This window comes from Lissotriton helveticus, chromosome 6, assembly GCF_964261635.1.
Source record: "Lissotriton helveticus chromosome 6, aLisHel1.1, whole genome shotgun sequence".
In the NCBI taxonomy this organism is placed as follows: domain Eukaryota; kingdom Metazoa; phylum Chordata; class Amphibia; order Caudata; family Salamandridae; genus Lissotriton; species Lissotriton helveticus.
This window is the reverse complement of record NC_136067.1, coordinates 84,475,690-84,493,391: the sequence shown is the minus strand read 5'-3', so window position 1 is coordinate 84,493,391 and position 17,702 is coordinate 84,475,690. Positions and strand designations below refer to the sequence as shown.

Here is a 17,702-nt window from a genome sequence, read left to right as displayed (position 1 = left end):
AATCCCCGAGTGTGTTTGAGGGTCTAAGTGTGTTCCGCTCCCAACAGCGGTGCCTGTAGCCTTTTAAATGCGGTAAGCACTATGTGTAAGGGACAAAAATTAAATTAAAAAAATTAAAATAGATACAGTTTTAAAAAGCGCGAAAAGCGCTGCAAAATGTCCTGAAAGCGCGCCTGTGATCTCCGTGCTGCGTGGTTCAAGTGCCTTAGTTCAAGGCCGGGCGTGCCAGAAAACTCGCCTTAAATAGGGGCGTGAAGTCCTGTCTACAGGGCTAGTGCGCTGCCCGAAATGGCGCCGCAATGAATCCCTCCTCACCCAAGATGGCGGTGACAATCCCCGAGTGTGTTTGAGGGTCTAAGTGTGTTCCGCTCCCAACAGCGGTGCCTGTAGCCTTTTAAATGCGGTAAGCGCTATGTGTAAGGGACAAAAATTAAATAAAAAAAATTAAAATAGATACAGTTTTAAAAAGCGCGAAAAGCGCTGCAAAATGTCCTGAAAGCGCGCCTGTGATCTCCGTGCTGCGTGCTTCAAGTGCCTTAGTTCAAGGCCGGGCGTGCCAGAAAACTCGCCTTAAATAGGGGCGTGAAGTCCTGTCTACAAGGCTAGTGCGCTGGCCGAAATGGCGCCGCAATGAATCCCTCCTCACCCAAGATGGCGGTGACAATCCCCGAGTGTGTTTGAGGGTCTAAGTGTGTTCCGCTCCCAACAGCGGTGCCTGTAGCCTTTTAAATGCGGTAAGCACTATGTGTAAGGGACAAAAATTAAATTAAAAAAATTAAAATAGATACAGTTTTAAAAAGCGCGAAAAGCGCTGCAAAATGTCCTGAAAGCGCGCCTGTGATCTCCGTGCTGCGTGGTTCAAGTGCCTTAGAAAAAGGGGTAAATGAACCAAGATAGAGGAGGGGAGGGAAGAAGGACTGGTGAGCAGAGAAGTGGCTGAGCAAAGAAAATGAGAGACTACGAGAGAGAACTGGTGCTAAGAATAGAGAAAGCGGAGGTAGGTTAATTTTGAGAAAATGAATTAGAGTAAAAAAAAATTAGACGGCAGGGGACAAAAAGTGGCAGAACGAGCAAGAGGAAAGCAATACAGAAGGACAGGAGAGAAGGGACAACAGGGCCAGCGCTGGACAGATGAGACTATGCAGTTCCGGTATTTCGGGCTCTTATGATGTTTTCTAATGTGGCGGAGGAGCACATCGCAACCCAATTGCAGGGCAAAGCCAGTGATCGGCTCTATGGTTCACCCATGATACATGTCGGCGGGACAGTGGGGCACTGCTGTTGTACTACGGAAGCAGCTATGCCTTTTCAAATCAAACTTTAAAAAGCAGCAGACAATCATGAAAGCTTCACAAAATCCATTGCGCTTAAACTTAATGAAAACAACAGAAAAATAAAGCAGCGAATGAAAGGGATGGAGAAAACGAGCAGTGGGATGGAAGGAACAGATAGGCAAAATGCAAAAAGTTAGTACTTGCATTGCATCAGTGAAAGGGCACTAATGAAGTCAAATTAAATCTGTACTTGAGTGGTGCTCTTCGGAAAGAAACAGAAGTGATGTATCAGATGCAGAAAATCATCAGGAGACAGCAAATAGGAGCGACACAGTAGTGAATCAATGGCAAGCATGAGGAGGGATTGAACTCTGTATAGTGATTACAGCAGGCCCTCCAGACAACGCATGCACGCTGCCTAGACTTGACTTAAAAAAATCTTAGGGAGACTCTCGCCAGTGCGGCTTGATATGGCTGCAGTATTATGCCAGCGCCCCAGACTACCCCTGGGCTAGCGCTGATTTGATCTTGCCTCTCACAGCTCCGACATCAGTAGCCTTCTCAGCGTCCACTTTGCGTTCTCCCGGCATGCGGCAGAGCCGTCATCAGGCAGGCGGGGAGACAGGAAACAGGGTGGGCGGGTCAGGAAAGTTACGTGCGGCGCATTGCAGGCAGCGTCACTGGATGAGGCCAATCTTGCTCAGAGCTGTCTTGATAAAACAAGAAAAAGCAGTAATTGGGGAATTGGTTGGGATTAAATTCTGAAACTAACAAATTACCGAGAACCTAAGATTCAGAAATAAAAGCAGACTGTTCTTTCAAATGTCTTCTTTTCCAGTACATTGAGAATGTGAATATCTCTTATCGTTGGAATACTCAGAGCAAATCATATATTGTAAGGTATTGTTGGTGAAAAAGGCATTGCCACTCAAAATGCCACAGTAACATCCCAGATAGGCCTCTTTCAAGAGATAAGGGGAACAAATAGGATATTTAAAAGTGAGCCTACTATCTCACTCCGCAGGCAATCACAGCGATGGACTTCCAAACGTCTTGGGGACTGCACGACTGGTGAACTAAATGACCAGGAATTACTAATTGGGAGTATATCCCAGACTCAAAGAGCCCTTGTCCTCTATTCAGTTTACAACAGAGTTAGCTAGCTCAACCAGAGAAGTCTCACTGAAGGATTACGATATGGACAGTCGGACTGTGTTGCAAACTGCTGGATTGCTCCAATAATACAGTGGAAGAAAGATTTCTTGCAAGCCTGTTTTGGCTTTCATTTTTGTTGCTCTAATGTCCTAGTTCAAAGAGTGACATATCTGCCTACTCCTATTTGGTCCTCAGTATGACCGCTGAGGAATTGTTTTTTGTTAAATTCTCTGTCATGAACGCTCCATAGTATTTTCTCTTTCTCAAATTGTGCTTTGTAAGTTTCTCTGGTCTGCTCACCCCTTTTCACGTTGCTCCTTTTTAAGTTGCTCCTCTCGGTTTACTCCTTTTTGCATTGTCCCATTGTAAGTTGTTCCTTTCTGGTCCCTCCTTCATGCTTTGCCCATTGTAAGTTGCTCTTCTCTGTTGACTCTTTCTCACATTAGTCATTGTAAGTTGCTCCTATGTATTCACACCTCCAAACATTACCCCTTGCAAGTTGTTCCTCTCTCTTCACTCCTTCTCACATTGCCCCATTGTAATTTGTTCCTTTCTGGTCTCTCGTTCTGCATAGTCCCTTGTAAGTTGCTCCTCTTTGTTAACCCTTTCACGCAATGCCCTTGTACGTTACTCTTCTCTGTTGACTCTTTCTCACATTGTCCCTGGTACGTTGCTTCTTACTATTCACTCCTCCACTTGTTGCCTTTTTGTGAGTTATCCTCTTAGTTCAGGTCTTCGTGCATTACCACCATGCTTCTTTTTGGTCTCTTACATTGGCCCTTACCTCTGTAGGTTGCTCCAGTTTGTTTGCTCCATTTCACAATGTTCATTTGAAACTTGCTCCTTTGCAGTCAGTTCATGTCCTTCTTATCTGTTTGTACAGACACGTTCTGGATCAACCCTCAGTACAAGGTCACACTCTTGGAGGAAGACGAGGACTCAGAAGACAACGAAGCTGCGTGCAGCCTCCTTGTTGCCCTAATGCAGAAGAACCGGCGACAACTTCTGAAGTTACGGGAGTACAATCTCGACATTGGCTTTGCCATTTATGAGGTATTGAGCATCTTCAAACGTTACTGCCTTGTAAGGAGATTGTAATGCCCGAGAGAGTTTTGCATACAAGCAGCAGTTCAAGCATATTGAGAGCAGTTCATGCTTCCTCACATACATCTTATCATTGCACCATGAAGTTTAAGGTTGAGGGATGACTGTTTAGGCACCGGATTCGTTCTTAATGCCTCTGAATAGAACTGGGGGATTAAGAAAATGTATTGAAATCCAACTTCTGCATGTCGTTGAAGGTATCCACCTGCTTCCAGCTAGGGTATCACTGCTTAGGAGAGTGCACAGTTAGCCCATGCTTCAAGCCAAATAGATGCTGTTGAGATATTATTGAAAAATAGTGTCAACACTTATGAATCAAAGATTTCTTAAACAACAATGATGTGCAATTAGATTCTGCACATTAGCAATATTTATTCAATAAACATTTGAGTTAATTGATGAACAGAAAAACTGTTATAATGTGTACTTGTTTGATCTTCTGGGCTCTGTGCAGCTGAGTCCCTGGCTGATGGAATGTTGCTCCTCTGACATCATGGGGTACTGTGTGGTTTCATTCTTGGCGAGGCAGTTGTTGGTTGAGCCTAGCTTGCGATGCTGCACAGCGGTTTTTCTCCTGACACTCGCACTCAATTTCCTGACATTATAAAATAACTTGTTGATAACTCCCCGGTGTCCAGTGAGCCTATTACAAAAACACACTATTTCCAATCTTACACTGATTGACTCAAACAGTACATATTAGATAAATCACCAAAGAAAAAAACATGTGAATTAAAATCCATAAAAAGGAGACTGGAGAACTATTATGTCCTGATGAAGACCTCGAAACTCAATGAATACCTGGGGACTGCCTCTAAAAACTTGAAATGACTTTAGTACACTAATTCTTGTCCAGGACCCTGATCCAGCGCTACTCAGAACAAACCTCTATACGGTCACCTTGTTTCCCAGCATAACACCGCGAGTCACTCATTCATACAAATCACCTGGCTCCCAAGATCAGTGAAGACTAGAGGACGAGCTGCTGGATTTTAGTGAAGTGTCCTACTTCATCTATTTAATCTATAATTTATACATTATATACATATGCATTTATTTGATTTACCATGGTTTTAATTCTCAAGGCAAGCGGAAAACATTTAAGACACCCCAAAGTTTGGTCTATGGATCAGCTAGTAAAAGTTAACTCATGGACAACAAGACTAGCTTAATTCTCCATTTAATTAATTTTATTTAAGATTTAGATCGCCTAGCATGACCTTATTTTATTAACTTCGGTTCTAATTCAAATAAACATTTTATTTACCCTCTAAGGAAAGAGAAAATTAATTTAAACGATTTACATTTATTAGCAGAATAGTTGAGAAAAATAAGTCAAAGGCATATTAACAATCCTTTCGACAATAGAAATCAGTGTTAGAACAGCCAAGTTCCCATAAACAGCCTCTCTATTCTTCCTCGATATTCACCTCCCATCAGGACTCCAATCCATCAAAAGTTAAAGTCAAGAAAATGCCAAAGTCTTTCAAAAATTGATCAGTCCGACAGCATGTCGTGGTGCGAAAAAAAATTCAAAAGCGAGCTCCCTTCTCTCTTCCAAACGACCTCTTTTATACCCTTTTACTCTAACTATTTAACTAAAATTTGAAACTTTTAGGGTCGCCCTTCTGTTTACCTCCCACCATTCTATATTTACCCTATTAGTATTCACCTAGCCTTATAAGCCATGTTCCCTCTAATTTTATTGCTTTGTGTGCGGCAGAGTAAGGTCTCTGTGCACTGCAGCCATGGGTATGTGCGCCAAGAACCTGACCGCACGTGTAGACCAGGGCTTTGAGTGGGATGAAAAAACTCGGGGATCTTTCAAAGTGGCGTAACTGATGCAATTAAGGGTGTGGCTTAAAAGCAATTAAGCTAAAAATATGTGCATCACATAGTGTGCCACCCGACTGATATTTGCTGCTTCTGTCATTGCATCCAGATATATAATACAAGTAACATTACACCTACAAGAAGCTAAGACTATTGGCTTTGTCAATGTATTTTTTTTTGCATCAAGTTGTATATAATATTGAAAATGCTTCCGCTCTTGTGGTTGAGGTTGTGGCTTCATGCTCGAGCTGTCGTCTTAGGAGATGGGTTTTGAGGCTTGGGTCAGCCTAACATCCTGTGATTCTGGTCAAATCAATTAATCTCCCCACGCATACAAAAATATGTATATAATAATAAATCATGTAAGTGCTCCAATACTTTTGGGTAGAGTTAGCACTATATAAAAACTTGCTCATTTCTTTTCTAAATGCGGGGTAGAAACCATAACAGATGGAAAAAGAATAAGGAAAACAGAGGGAAAGAGAAAGGCAGAAAGGAAGAATGAACTATAGGAAATATGAAAAGAAGGCAGAAACCGCGACAAGAAGGAGAGGTCAATAAAAGGATGGATACAAAGGTGAAAGGTTTGAAAGATGGAAGAGTAAAGTTATATTTGCATGGGTGGGTTGAAGGATGAATGTTTGAATAGATGGATGGAAACCTGGATTGGAGGGTGAAAGGATGGGTGATTGATACAAGGTGGGTGAAATAATGGATGAATGGATGGAAGGATGGATAGGTGGATGGATGGAATGGTAAAAAAAGAATGGACAGATTAAATGAAAAGACAGTTAGGTCATTATTTTAAAATCCCATTACACACACAATATAACATTGGGCTGTAGTGCTACAGAATGCACAAAAAGGCTTAAGATAAAAAACTGTTACCAAAATATAGATATTCTTGCAGACTCTACGTTGTGCAGGTTTTTAGGTCTCGCACCTGCGAACGGATCGCAAAGCCATCGTCGCTGCAAGACTCTATTGCAATCAGTTCTGCTTACAAGGAGCCAAGGGAGACAGGCGACAAGATATGTGCACGCGCGTAAATGGATTAGGTCGCACGCGTTTACCATCTCCTGTCTCCCATGGCTCCTTGTAAGCAGACACACACGCACGCACACACACGCATAGAGAACCCCTCCCCCGCCGCCGCGCGCACACACACCCTTGCCCAGCTGGCGGCCGCGGCACTCGCCGCTCACCACCACCTCCTCGATGTGCCGGAAGGACACCGTGTTCAGGCTCCAGTCCAGCAGCAGCAGCTGGGGGTCGAAGCAGCAGCCGGGGGTCGAAGAGCAGCGTATTGTCCGGCATCATGGCAGGAGGGAGCGGCTACGTGTCAAGCCCCGCTCGCCGATACCAGCACGGCAGGAACGCGAGCCTCTGGCGTGGCACGGTGGGTATGGGCTCCTGGCGCGCGCCGTGTGTCCGATGGGAAACAAGCGCAACCGCAGGGTGAAATAGCTTGAAAACAAGCTGCGCCCCTAGCGTGACGGTGAGGGACAGGAGCCAACCGATGTGCACACTAAAGCAGTATTTCGGGTAAAGACTGTCGATTGAAAGCATTTAACCTTGACCGAGCAACAGTCTGTAAATAGGATCTGCAACAGCATAATGCTGCCTTTCTTTCCTTAAATGTTCTTCACTGTCAACAATATGCAGTAACTTAGTGGTAGTTTTGCTTTGAAGAATCTATTTTCCAAGTTTCAACAAGAATTATATTTGATCATACACTTGGGTGGCCACGTTTCAGTCGTTACGTTACAGGAGGCACTGACTTGCGCATGGAGACACTTTTCACCCTTGGAGATATCGGAAGATGTGTTTTTGAGGAGCGGGGTGACTTTGAGTCATTGAGCGCATTTTCTGGGCATATTGATGAGGCACAAGGGGCATTCACTACTGGCTCAGACAGTGCAGTTTGCCGAGCCGCGTCCCCACCGTCAGAGGCATCATTTATTTCTCTTTTTTCTTCTTTCGATGCAAGACAAGTCCCTCTACTAACAGTATTTAATTGTGTGTATTAACTGGATGAATTCAATTTTATATAAATGTATTTTGAAGCCTTGGGAGAAACAATAGTTAACAGTTTGACAGACTTTCATGCTAAGGGGACGCCATGGAAAACTGACTGTTTGCTGCCGAGGATCGAGGGCTTTCCTGGACCCCTATTTTGCATAAACAACTTGCGGAACCCGCTTCGCGGGTCCCGCTGCGCTCCTGTGCCACTGGGGAGTCTGACTGTGCTGCGTGGGCTGGACCAGGGCTGCGAGCGTGCGGAGCAGGACTTCTAAGACCAGAAGCCTCTGCACACCGCGCCTACCTACACCTGGCCGCTCTCCCTGTCCACCACGCCCCGCCTGCAATCCTATTAAAGGGCTGAGTGGAGAGATCGACGTGGGACGCCATAGAAAACTGACTGTTTGCTGCCGAGGATCGAGGGCTTTCCTGGACCCCTATTTTGCATAAACAACTTGCGGAACCCGCTTCGCGGGTCCCGCTGCGCTCCTGTGCCACTGGGGAGTCTGACTGTGCTGCGTGGGCTGGACCAGGGCTGCGAGCGTGCGGAGCAGGACTTCTAAGACCAGAAGCCTCTGCACACCGCGCCTACCTACACCTGGCCGCTCTCCCTGTCCACCACGTCCCGCCTACAACCCAACGGTCTATTTATTTAAGGGAAGGCCATTACCCGCTAGCGGGAGCGTGCGGGAGCGTCCCGGGAGAAGCCCGGGACAAGGGGCGGGACCGTCTGTGGCCGTCCGGGGCCGAAGGAGGTCGGGCCGGGCCATTTCTCTAACATTTTCTTCATGCTATTATGGTAATTCATGGTATCATTTATTTGATGTACCCTCTGTTGCTTTCTTATCATAGCTCCAGGCTAAAGTTATTGTAGTGCCTCCATTGTTGGTAGAGCTTATTCGGCCTGGTTGTACCTTGTTGTTTGCACATTGAGGTTGGCGCTAATTTTGTTTTATACGTTTAAAAATAAAAATGCCTTTACGGTCAGGTAAAGAAAGGCAAGTTCAGGTCTCCACCTCCAATGGTACTTTTACTGGAACGATTGACCAATTTTTTAAACGCACCACTACTATATTGGAGAAGGAGATCGCTCTAGCTGAAAAACGCCTCTCGCTTGACATAATCACAGGCAAGCGATCTTCTCTTGGAAAAATTAATGAGGCTGTCTCCCCTGTCCCACTTCCCTTGTTGAACTACGATAGTCACGACACTAATGTAGACTCAGTGATAGTAATTGCTCCTGAGAGTCAAACATTGGAGCAAGAAGGGACTGGCCAAGTAAGTGCATATGACACTGCACATGACAATTTACTAAATGGAAGGACTATTTACCTAGACCAGTCTGGTGAGGAATCAGGTCTCTCAGACTCCCCAAATCTTAATATAAGTACTGAGCAAGTGAATTCTCCTATCCATTCACAACATCCACCCCCTCATAATCCAGGGAAACGTAAAAGGATAGATTCACCTGATCAAGGGGAACACATTGAGGGTTTGGGAAATTCCACAATATCCCCCACACAGCTATCTAACCTTAAGGCGGTTGTCCAGCCAGAGGATTATAACACCACAGTTAGCATTGTAGAAGGAATATTCCTGGCTAAGATAGAGTTGCTAATTAAATCTTTACTCTTACCACTATTTGAAAGGACACGATTATTGAATACTAAAATGGACTCTTTAGACATGTTGGTTAAAGATAACATAGCGACTTCCAATAGAATTCTTGACACCCTAGCCTCTAAAGGTTTAGCTCCCTCTGCCCAAACTCTTCCGAAGACTACCATTGTGAATAACAAAGCAGGGGGTAACAGTTCTAAAGTGGGATCTTTCACAGCAAAAGCCCCGCAGAAAATTCCCATACCTGTTACAAAGAAAACAACTATTGCTGAGAGCATACCCCAGCACAAGGCCACTAAGCATCCCCAGGCCAAGAAAAACCCCATTCCCACCAGTAGTTATGATCAAAGTATTCGGCCTAGTATTAAACCTATCCCGAGGAAGCAATGTGTGAACCTCCCCCCAGAGTCACTACCATACACCATTATTTTAACAGGCGTGGCACCTCTTGGAGATGGCAAGAGAGAAACGCACAAGGATCTTTACAATAAGGTAACATTCTGGCTAAACAAAAATCGCCCACTTCCTCCTAACTCAAACCCTGAAATCCTTAATGTAAGGAGGGTGGACTGGGTAGGCTACAGTAAGAAAGATCTTGAGGGGGGTTGCGTGGTAATCAGCTTTAGAGAGCCATGGGTGGCTGAATTCATTAGTAGGGAACCAAGATTTGGAAGAGTCGGGGATGTGCAAACATTATCGTTGCACTATTTTTATCCCGCCTTATATGCAAATAGAGCCCAAACACCGTCTCATCATTCCAGAAGGGATAGACCAAGAGGAAGATTCCATTTTGGAACACCCATCTACCCGATGTTCCAACCCCACCTTTCGAACCGGTTTGCTCCCCTATCCGGTCTGGAAGGTGTGGACAGACATGATAATGAACCTCCGGTTATTGGGTCGACTGGAACAAAAGTGAATTGCTCCCTTAAAAATTTTACATCCTTTAGGGAAGAGACTGTCCTAGGGACTAGTGAAAGCATCCAGGGGGGGAAAGGAAGGGTTAAACCCTCAAATGACATCCCTAGACCTTTGATCTCTGGGGGGACTGTGAATCCAGCTGTCAATTTGCCAATGAAATCCACTTATACCCTTACGGTCTTGTCATGGAATATAGCGGGACTAAAGGGGAAAATGTCAGAGGATGATTGGGGCTCCTATGTGGATTCTCATGATGTAATTATATTACAGGAAAGCTGGTCAATTGATGCCATCTTCCGGGTTGGTTACCTTAATTATTATAAACCAGCCTGTAAAGGCCCTAAAGGTCGTCCATCTGGAGGTCTGGTCATTTGGATCAGACAATCCTTAGCACTTAAAATCACTGACCTTCACACGTCAAGTAATGATATATTAGCCTTGAAGCTATCCAGTAAAAATAACCAGGATTTTTTCCTGATTAATATTTATGCAAGAGGGCAGCCTGGTGGGAAACCCATGAGTGCGGCAGATGATTTAGATCATCTACTGAATAACATTAGCAGAGATAAATGTGTTATGGTGGCAGGGGACTTTAACTGTTCTTTTGAACCACTTCCCGATCTTGATAACGGGGGATATGGGGAAGTCGATCAAATCTGGAACATCCCCCCTTTATCTATCCCTCCAGTTAAAAAAGTAACTGAGGCTGCTATGCAGTGGTTAGGTCTTTGTCTTGAATGGGATCTACGAGCAGCAAACGGTAGGACTAAATCAGATACGATGGGAAAGGTTACATTTGACAATTCCCTCCATTCCAGCCGTATTGATTATTTTCTAATAAGGTTAGAGTTTTGGAATTTACTGGAGGACATGGAAGTGGTCACAAGACCGGAAAGCGACCACAATCCTCTGGCAATAAAGCTACTAATGAATGGGGGTTTTCTTATGGATTCTCCAACCAATTTAGCCACAGCTGAGACTGCCCTTACAAACGATTGCAGAAGGGTACGCTGGGCTAGGTTTTTAGATGATCCCTTCACTATTGATAGGGTTGCAGTTGAGGTTTTAGCAGCCAGAAATTTGATGGAACCCATATTAAACGAAGGTACATCACTAGATCAAATTGGGATGATCCATGAGTCCCTCTTTAAAAAAATTAAAACTTTTTTTATCGAACCAGTAAAAGGAAGAAAAAATGGCACAGCTCAAACCGGGGCAAAATGGTATAACAAAACCTGCCGCCTCGCCCACAGCTCCCTGATAGCTGCTATTAAATCTAAGTCAGCAATGGATATAAAGTTAGAAAGGGTTAACTACAGGAAAGCGCTTAAAGAGGCTAAAATTAATTGGGATGAACAGCACTGGCTAGACTTATACCAAGCAAGTACCTCAACCGACCAACAAAAATTTTGGGAGGTTGTTAAATGGGGAGGGTCTGGGGATCAGCGAATTCCTGTCAACCATGTCCCTGCAGAGCAATGGGTCAGGCATTATGCGGCACAGTTTAGCAACACGGAACGGATCTCCCTTACTACTAGGGAAGATGCCAGTGTTCGGACTGTGGTGCCCTTACTTGATCACATTGTTTTCACTGAAATAGAAGCCACTATTGCTCTAAAACAAGTGCAGAATGGTAAAGCCCCCGGAATGGACTGTGTCCCTGCGGATCTTTTTAAGTTTGACCAAGCGCACTGGGTACCGTACATAACCACCTTAGCGAATGCTATAGCTAGAGGGGCTAGGATACCAAACTTGTGGAAAGGGGCTGAGATTCTGCCCGTGTATAAAAAAGGGGATAGATCTGATGCAGGAAACTATCGACCTATTAGTCTTATCGACGCCCTTCAAAAGGTAATAGCCAGAATGCTGCTAGGAAAAATCCAGCTATGGATGACGGAAGCTGACATTTTGTCTCCATTACAGGCTGGGTTCAGGGCTAACATTAGCACAGTTGATCAGATACTTAGATTTGTCATGATCTACTGGAAAACTGTGTTTTTGAGAGGAGGCACGATCTACGTTGCATTTGTGGATCTCAAATCAGCGTTTGATTTGGTCCCCAGAGGAAAAATGTGGGCAGCTTTGAGAAGGATGGGCGTTCCAACTGCACTCTTAGAACTCACCATCAGGATGCACGAGGGAAACTTTGCTAGAGTCAGATGGGCCCGCCAGGGCCAGGTTACAGACTCCTTCCCCGTGACCCGTGGAGTGAGACAGGGCTGTGTCCTGGCCCCCACCCTATTCATACTTTTTATCAACCAGGTGGTTAAGTTCCTCTCAGCTACCCCCACGGATGCTCCATCACTGGGCGGGACCAAATTTCCCCTTTTAATCTTTGCTGACGACACCCTCATACTGGCTAAAACTCAGAAGGGCCTACAGGTAGCTATTAATAAATTTGTGGACTTCTGTAATCAGAATGACCTTGAAATTAATATCACAAAAACTAAGTTCATGGTCCTGACAAAAAATAAACCATTGAGGGGCCATGTAACGATGAATGGGTCTAGTCTTGAACAGGTTGAAGTCATGACCTACCTCGGTGTCACAATGGATTATAGGTTACGCTGGAAAGAGCAGATAGCGGCACTTAGTTTGAAATTCGCTCGTCTGTCCGGTTGCTTAGTGAAGGAGCAACGGTGTTCTTTGACCAAAAGAGTTTTGCCCGCGCTTAAAATTTATAGTGCAAAAATTAGCTCAGCCATACTATACGGGCTGACATATGGGGCTGTGTGGACCTGGCTGTCCTAGATAAGATACAGAATAAATTCTTCCGAAATTTAGTCAGTCTCCCACCCTCAACGCCAGCACTACCACTCATGATGGACATGGGCTTTTATTCTATTAAACATCAAGCCCATTATAGGATGGTGGCGTTATGGAGACGCATATGGTCTACCCCGGATCTTGCCATGTTTGCCCAAGAGCTACAGGATGTTAGAGTGCAACAGGGGGCAAGTGAAATACCATGGTTTAAGCTAATTAGGAATACTCTTATTGGAATGGGCCTTCCTTTGCTTTGGTCCGAGCCGGGTTCTCATACTTTTCCCTCAAAGAAAGACTTTAAACTCCTCTTTTGGTCCATGGTGAAAGAAGAACACGTTACTCTTTCGGAGAAACCAAACTTGACAGGCCTGTTTTTGCTCTATAAAGCAGTTCCCCATACTGAGACCTATTGGGATGTAATCCTTAAAACCTTAGACAGGAAACTTTACCATCAGTTTCGTCTAGGTACTCTGCCACTAAGGGCTTTCACTAGTGGTTGGCAGAAGTCGGAGTCCTCTTCTTGTCCCTGTTGTACCGAAAGCAAAGAAACAATAGGCCATTTTTTATTTGTATGCACTGCTTACCACGAGCCTCGTTGTAAGTGGTTAAAGCCGATATGCAATAGATTAAACACCCGGGTGAGTAGCGAAGCATTGTTCATCCTGAGAACTAATACTTCTGAATGGTTATCCATTGGACTGGCTAAATTCCTCGGGTGGGCCTGGTTAATTAGAACTAGGTCAGTTCGTATCACTTCGACCTGAAAAATGTAACCAGTTTGTTAGCTTACCTTATTTTGGCCAGTATTGATGATTTGTCTTTTTATACTAAATTGTTTTAAAAACCTTTTATAGACGTCTTCATATGCACATTTAATTGAGTTTTTGAAACAATTGCTTTATCTCTTTCTAGTTTGTTTAAAAGTGTTTATGACTATGTTATATCGTTTATATTATTATGTTTGTATATATGTATGTCTTTTATGAAGAAAATTCGAAATAAAGACGTTAAAAAAACTGAAACTGCTAAGGTTGTGTTTGGAGCATCAATGAGTTTAGATAAGGAGAAACAACAACTGTAGTAGAATGTGCTTGAAGTGTTCACACAGTAATCTTCTTAGAACACAGCATTTGATGCATTTTGGGGGAGTATTTATTCCTTTACTCTGACTGTAACTGTGTATTTGGAACGCAGATTGCTTGCATATAGATACAAACTGTAATGTGCTGCCACTCTTCTCCCCTATGCATCATATCACAGCTATCATTCACATTAGTTTGACAATAGTAAATGTCCATGTACAGCCACAATTCTTTTCTAAAATTTTGCATGTGCGATGGGCTTTGCTGTAAAGGGCAAATACTACTATGAGTTTTAGCCAAGGGATATGTGGGATGTCGGTTGATTTAGAGAACTAGAGTCTTACAGCTTTGCTTCTGGGCTGGCTGGTGGCCGGAGTGGCTGCCCCATCATTTACTCTGGATTCAGTTTACTGTTAGTTGGACAGGACTGAGAGTGGAGTGGGTGTCCGCCCATTGTGATAAAGGAGGGTCCATGCCTCTAATAACCTTCTTGCTTCATCTTTGGAGCTGAGATATAACTGACTGGGAAGGTAGTTTCGGGGGCAGGGTCCATAAGTACTTGAGTTGGGTATGAAGAGGATACACTTTGATAAGTTTTATGTATATTTGGACGAACAAGGACCTGCAGATAGCCTTGAATCCGACTCGAAAAGTACTCCAACCCATCAGCCATTTCAGTATTGCAGATCCATGTACGGATCCATGTTACAGACACAATCTTACAACCCCACACACACAACCACACACCCACACACCCACAAACACACCCCCCACATCCCCACACACACCCCACACAACACACCCCTACACACACAGCCCCACACACACAACCCCCCCACACACAACCCCCCACACACAACCCCACACACACAACCCCACACACACACCCCACACATACACATCCAATTAAAAAAGTACTCGAACCCATCAGCCATTTCAGTATTGCCGATCCATGTACGGATCCATATCCCACACACACAACCCCACTCACACACAACCCCACACACACACAACCACACACAACCCCACACACACACAACCCCACACACACACAACCCCACACACAACCCCACACACACACAACCCCACACACACACAACCCCCCCCCCCCACACACACACACACACAACCACACACACACAACCACACACACACAACCACACACACAACCACACACACACAAGCACACACACAACCCCCCCACACACACAACCCACACACAACACCCACACACACAATCCCCACACACAACCCCTCACGCCACACAATTACACTCTACTAAATACAACATACATTCCTCATAATACCACTCAGTGCCACATAATTTTATGCTACAAAATTACACTGCGCTCAACGCAACATCCACTCCAAATACCACTCAGTGCCACATAATTACACGCCACATAATCACACTGCACTCGATGCAACATACACTCCAAATACCACTCAGTGCCACATAATTATATGCTACATATTTACACTGTGCTCAACGCAACATACTGTCCAAATACCACTCAGTGCCACATAATTACACGCAACATAATTACACTGCGCTAAACGCAACATACACTCCAGATACCACTCAGCGCCACATATTTACACGCCACATAATTACACTGCACTCAATGCAACATACACTCCAAATACCATTCAGTGCCACATAATTACACGCCACATAATTACACTGCCCACCATGCAACATTCACTCCAAATACCACTCAGTGCCACATAATTACACACCACATAATTACACTCTACTGAATGCAACACACACTCCACACAATTCCACTAAGTGCCACATAATAATATGATACATAAATACAATGCACTCAATGCAACATACACTCCAAACAATACCACTCAGTGCCACATAATTACACGCCACACAATTACACTATACTGAATACAACATACACTCCACATAATACCACTCAGTGCCACATAATTATATGCTACATAATTACACTGCGTTCAACGCAACATACACTCCAAATACCACTCAGGGCCACATAAGTATATTCTACATATTTGCACTGCGCTCAACGCAACATACACTCTAAATACCACTCAGTGCCACATAATTACACGCCACATAATTACACTGCACTCATTGCAACATACACTCCAAATACCACTCAGTGCCACATAGTTACACGCCACATAATTACACTCTATCGCATCACCACAGCATCACTCAACACCACCACAGCATCACTCAGGGGCACCACAACATCACTATGCGCTACTACAGCATCACTGAACGCCACAACATCACTCGTCGCAACCACAACATCACTCAGCGCCACCACAGCATCAATCTGTGCAACCATTCAACAACAACTGGTTCAAATATGTTCTCTCAATGTTTCAAGCTTTATTACAAATGTCACAAAAAGATGTTAATATTTAACTTCTGTTCTTGAATTTTCGTCACAATAAAATACACTGAACATAATCTTCACAAAAGTTATTTACAAAAGTTTAAGCTATTGCCATTATAAATTACAATAACTTTTATTGAAGTATTAATTATTTAAAAAAAATAAAAGCCATTGTTATTTGCAATATCAATACATCTAAGTCACATAAATATAACACATATTGCATTACAAATGTGATAGGTGTCCCATTTGCGAAAGTTAAAACTATTGGCATTGTAAATGACAGAGCTATTAATTTCGCTATTTTCAAAACCAACACATAAATAATAAATTTATCATTTACAATACAAATAGCTCAAACTTTCCTAATGCGAGACCTATTGCATTGCAAATGCTTGTTTTATAACTGTCTTTGTGAAGCCCAGACTTCACAGATTAGCTAGTAGCTCCCTTACAATAACCCTAAAAAATAATAAAGTTGTAGCAGATAGCTTCAATAAAAGTCGATATGGGCTTCCAAGCGCCCTTTACATTTACATGTGCCCATTTACATTTCTTTCTTGGAAGGAAGTACCCAGGCAACAAGGCTTGTTTTAGCAGCCTACCCCTTCCTCGGTTTACAGCACAGGGAGACTCATGCCTTACACTTTAGCTGAAGCATTTCAAATGGGACGGTCGTGACCGCAAACTCCCCCCACCACAGTTCGCACTTCGCACCTTTGTGCAAGTAACGTTTTGCAGTCGTTTGGCACAGAAAGAGGGGAGGGGGTGACTAGTCTGCTGTGATATATTGGTCATAGTGTACTCACTCGGCCTGTACAAAATGTTGCGGTATGAAGCAAAATGACTACTAATGTGTATCAGGACTGATGTGGATAACTGTGTGCATTGAGCAAGGCACGATGCCCACACACTGAAGCCAAAACACACAGGCAGACAGCTGTATACAAAGAAATCAAACGCACTTACCACAAGACAAGACTCGCCATCAAAAGTTTCAGAGCCACATGCTGCCTGCAATCCTAGAGTCAAGAGGCTTCGAGCCTTTGAACCAATAAGGAAGTACTTTGGAATTGCAGCAGATTTTTCACCTTTCTGGTTAACAACATAGTTTTGAACATGATTTCAACTTTCAATCCATAACCACCTGAATGTTGATTTAAATTTACATCACAGAGATGCCGAAATCTAATGTTCTTTTCAATGTTGTTTTCAGGTGGTCGCTGTGGGCTGTTAAAGTCATGCTAACTGTGAATCACATCTCCAACACTTTGTGTGTATATATATATATTATGCGTTAAGTTCAGTTAATGCAGTTGTATCAGACATCAAAATATTTTGTACCGACTAACCCTTACATTAATACATTTCCATAAACAATCAGTGACACAATTTGGTAAATATGTTGTAACAAAATAAACAAGAGGGCTTGAATTCACAAATCTTATTCTTTATCTATGCTAAAGCACATTGAATAAAAATCACATTTTTGCATACACAAACCATAATGATTTGTGTGTAAATTAAGGGGCACACACACCACT

At 43.6% G+C, this 17,702-nt stretch overlaps 1 protein-coding gene across 1 annotated transcript in view; it reads left to right on the top strand.

Annotated features, from left to right (window-relative positions):
• The window catches only part of LOC144762254 (calpain-1 catalytic subunit-like), a 359,395-nt gene that overhangs the window by 197,528 nt on the left and 144,165 nt on the right, over window positions 1-17,702 (top strand). The window contains exon 10 of the mRNA XM_078647398.1: window positions 3,313-3,482. Coding sequence (XP_078503524.1) covers window positions 3,313-3,482 — 170 coding nt within the window. The remainder of the gene's footprint in view (window positions 1-3,312; window positions 3,483-17,702) is intronic.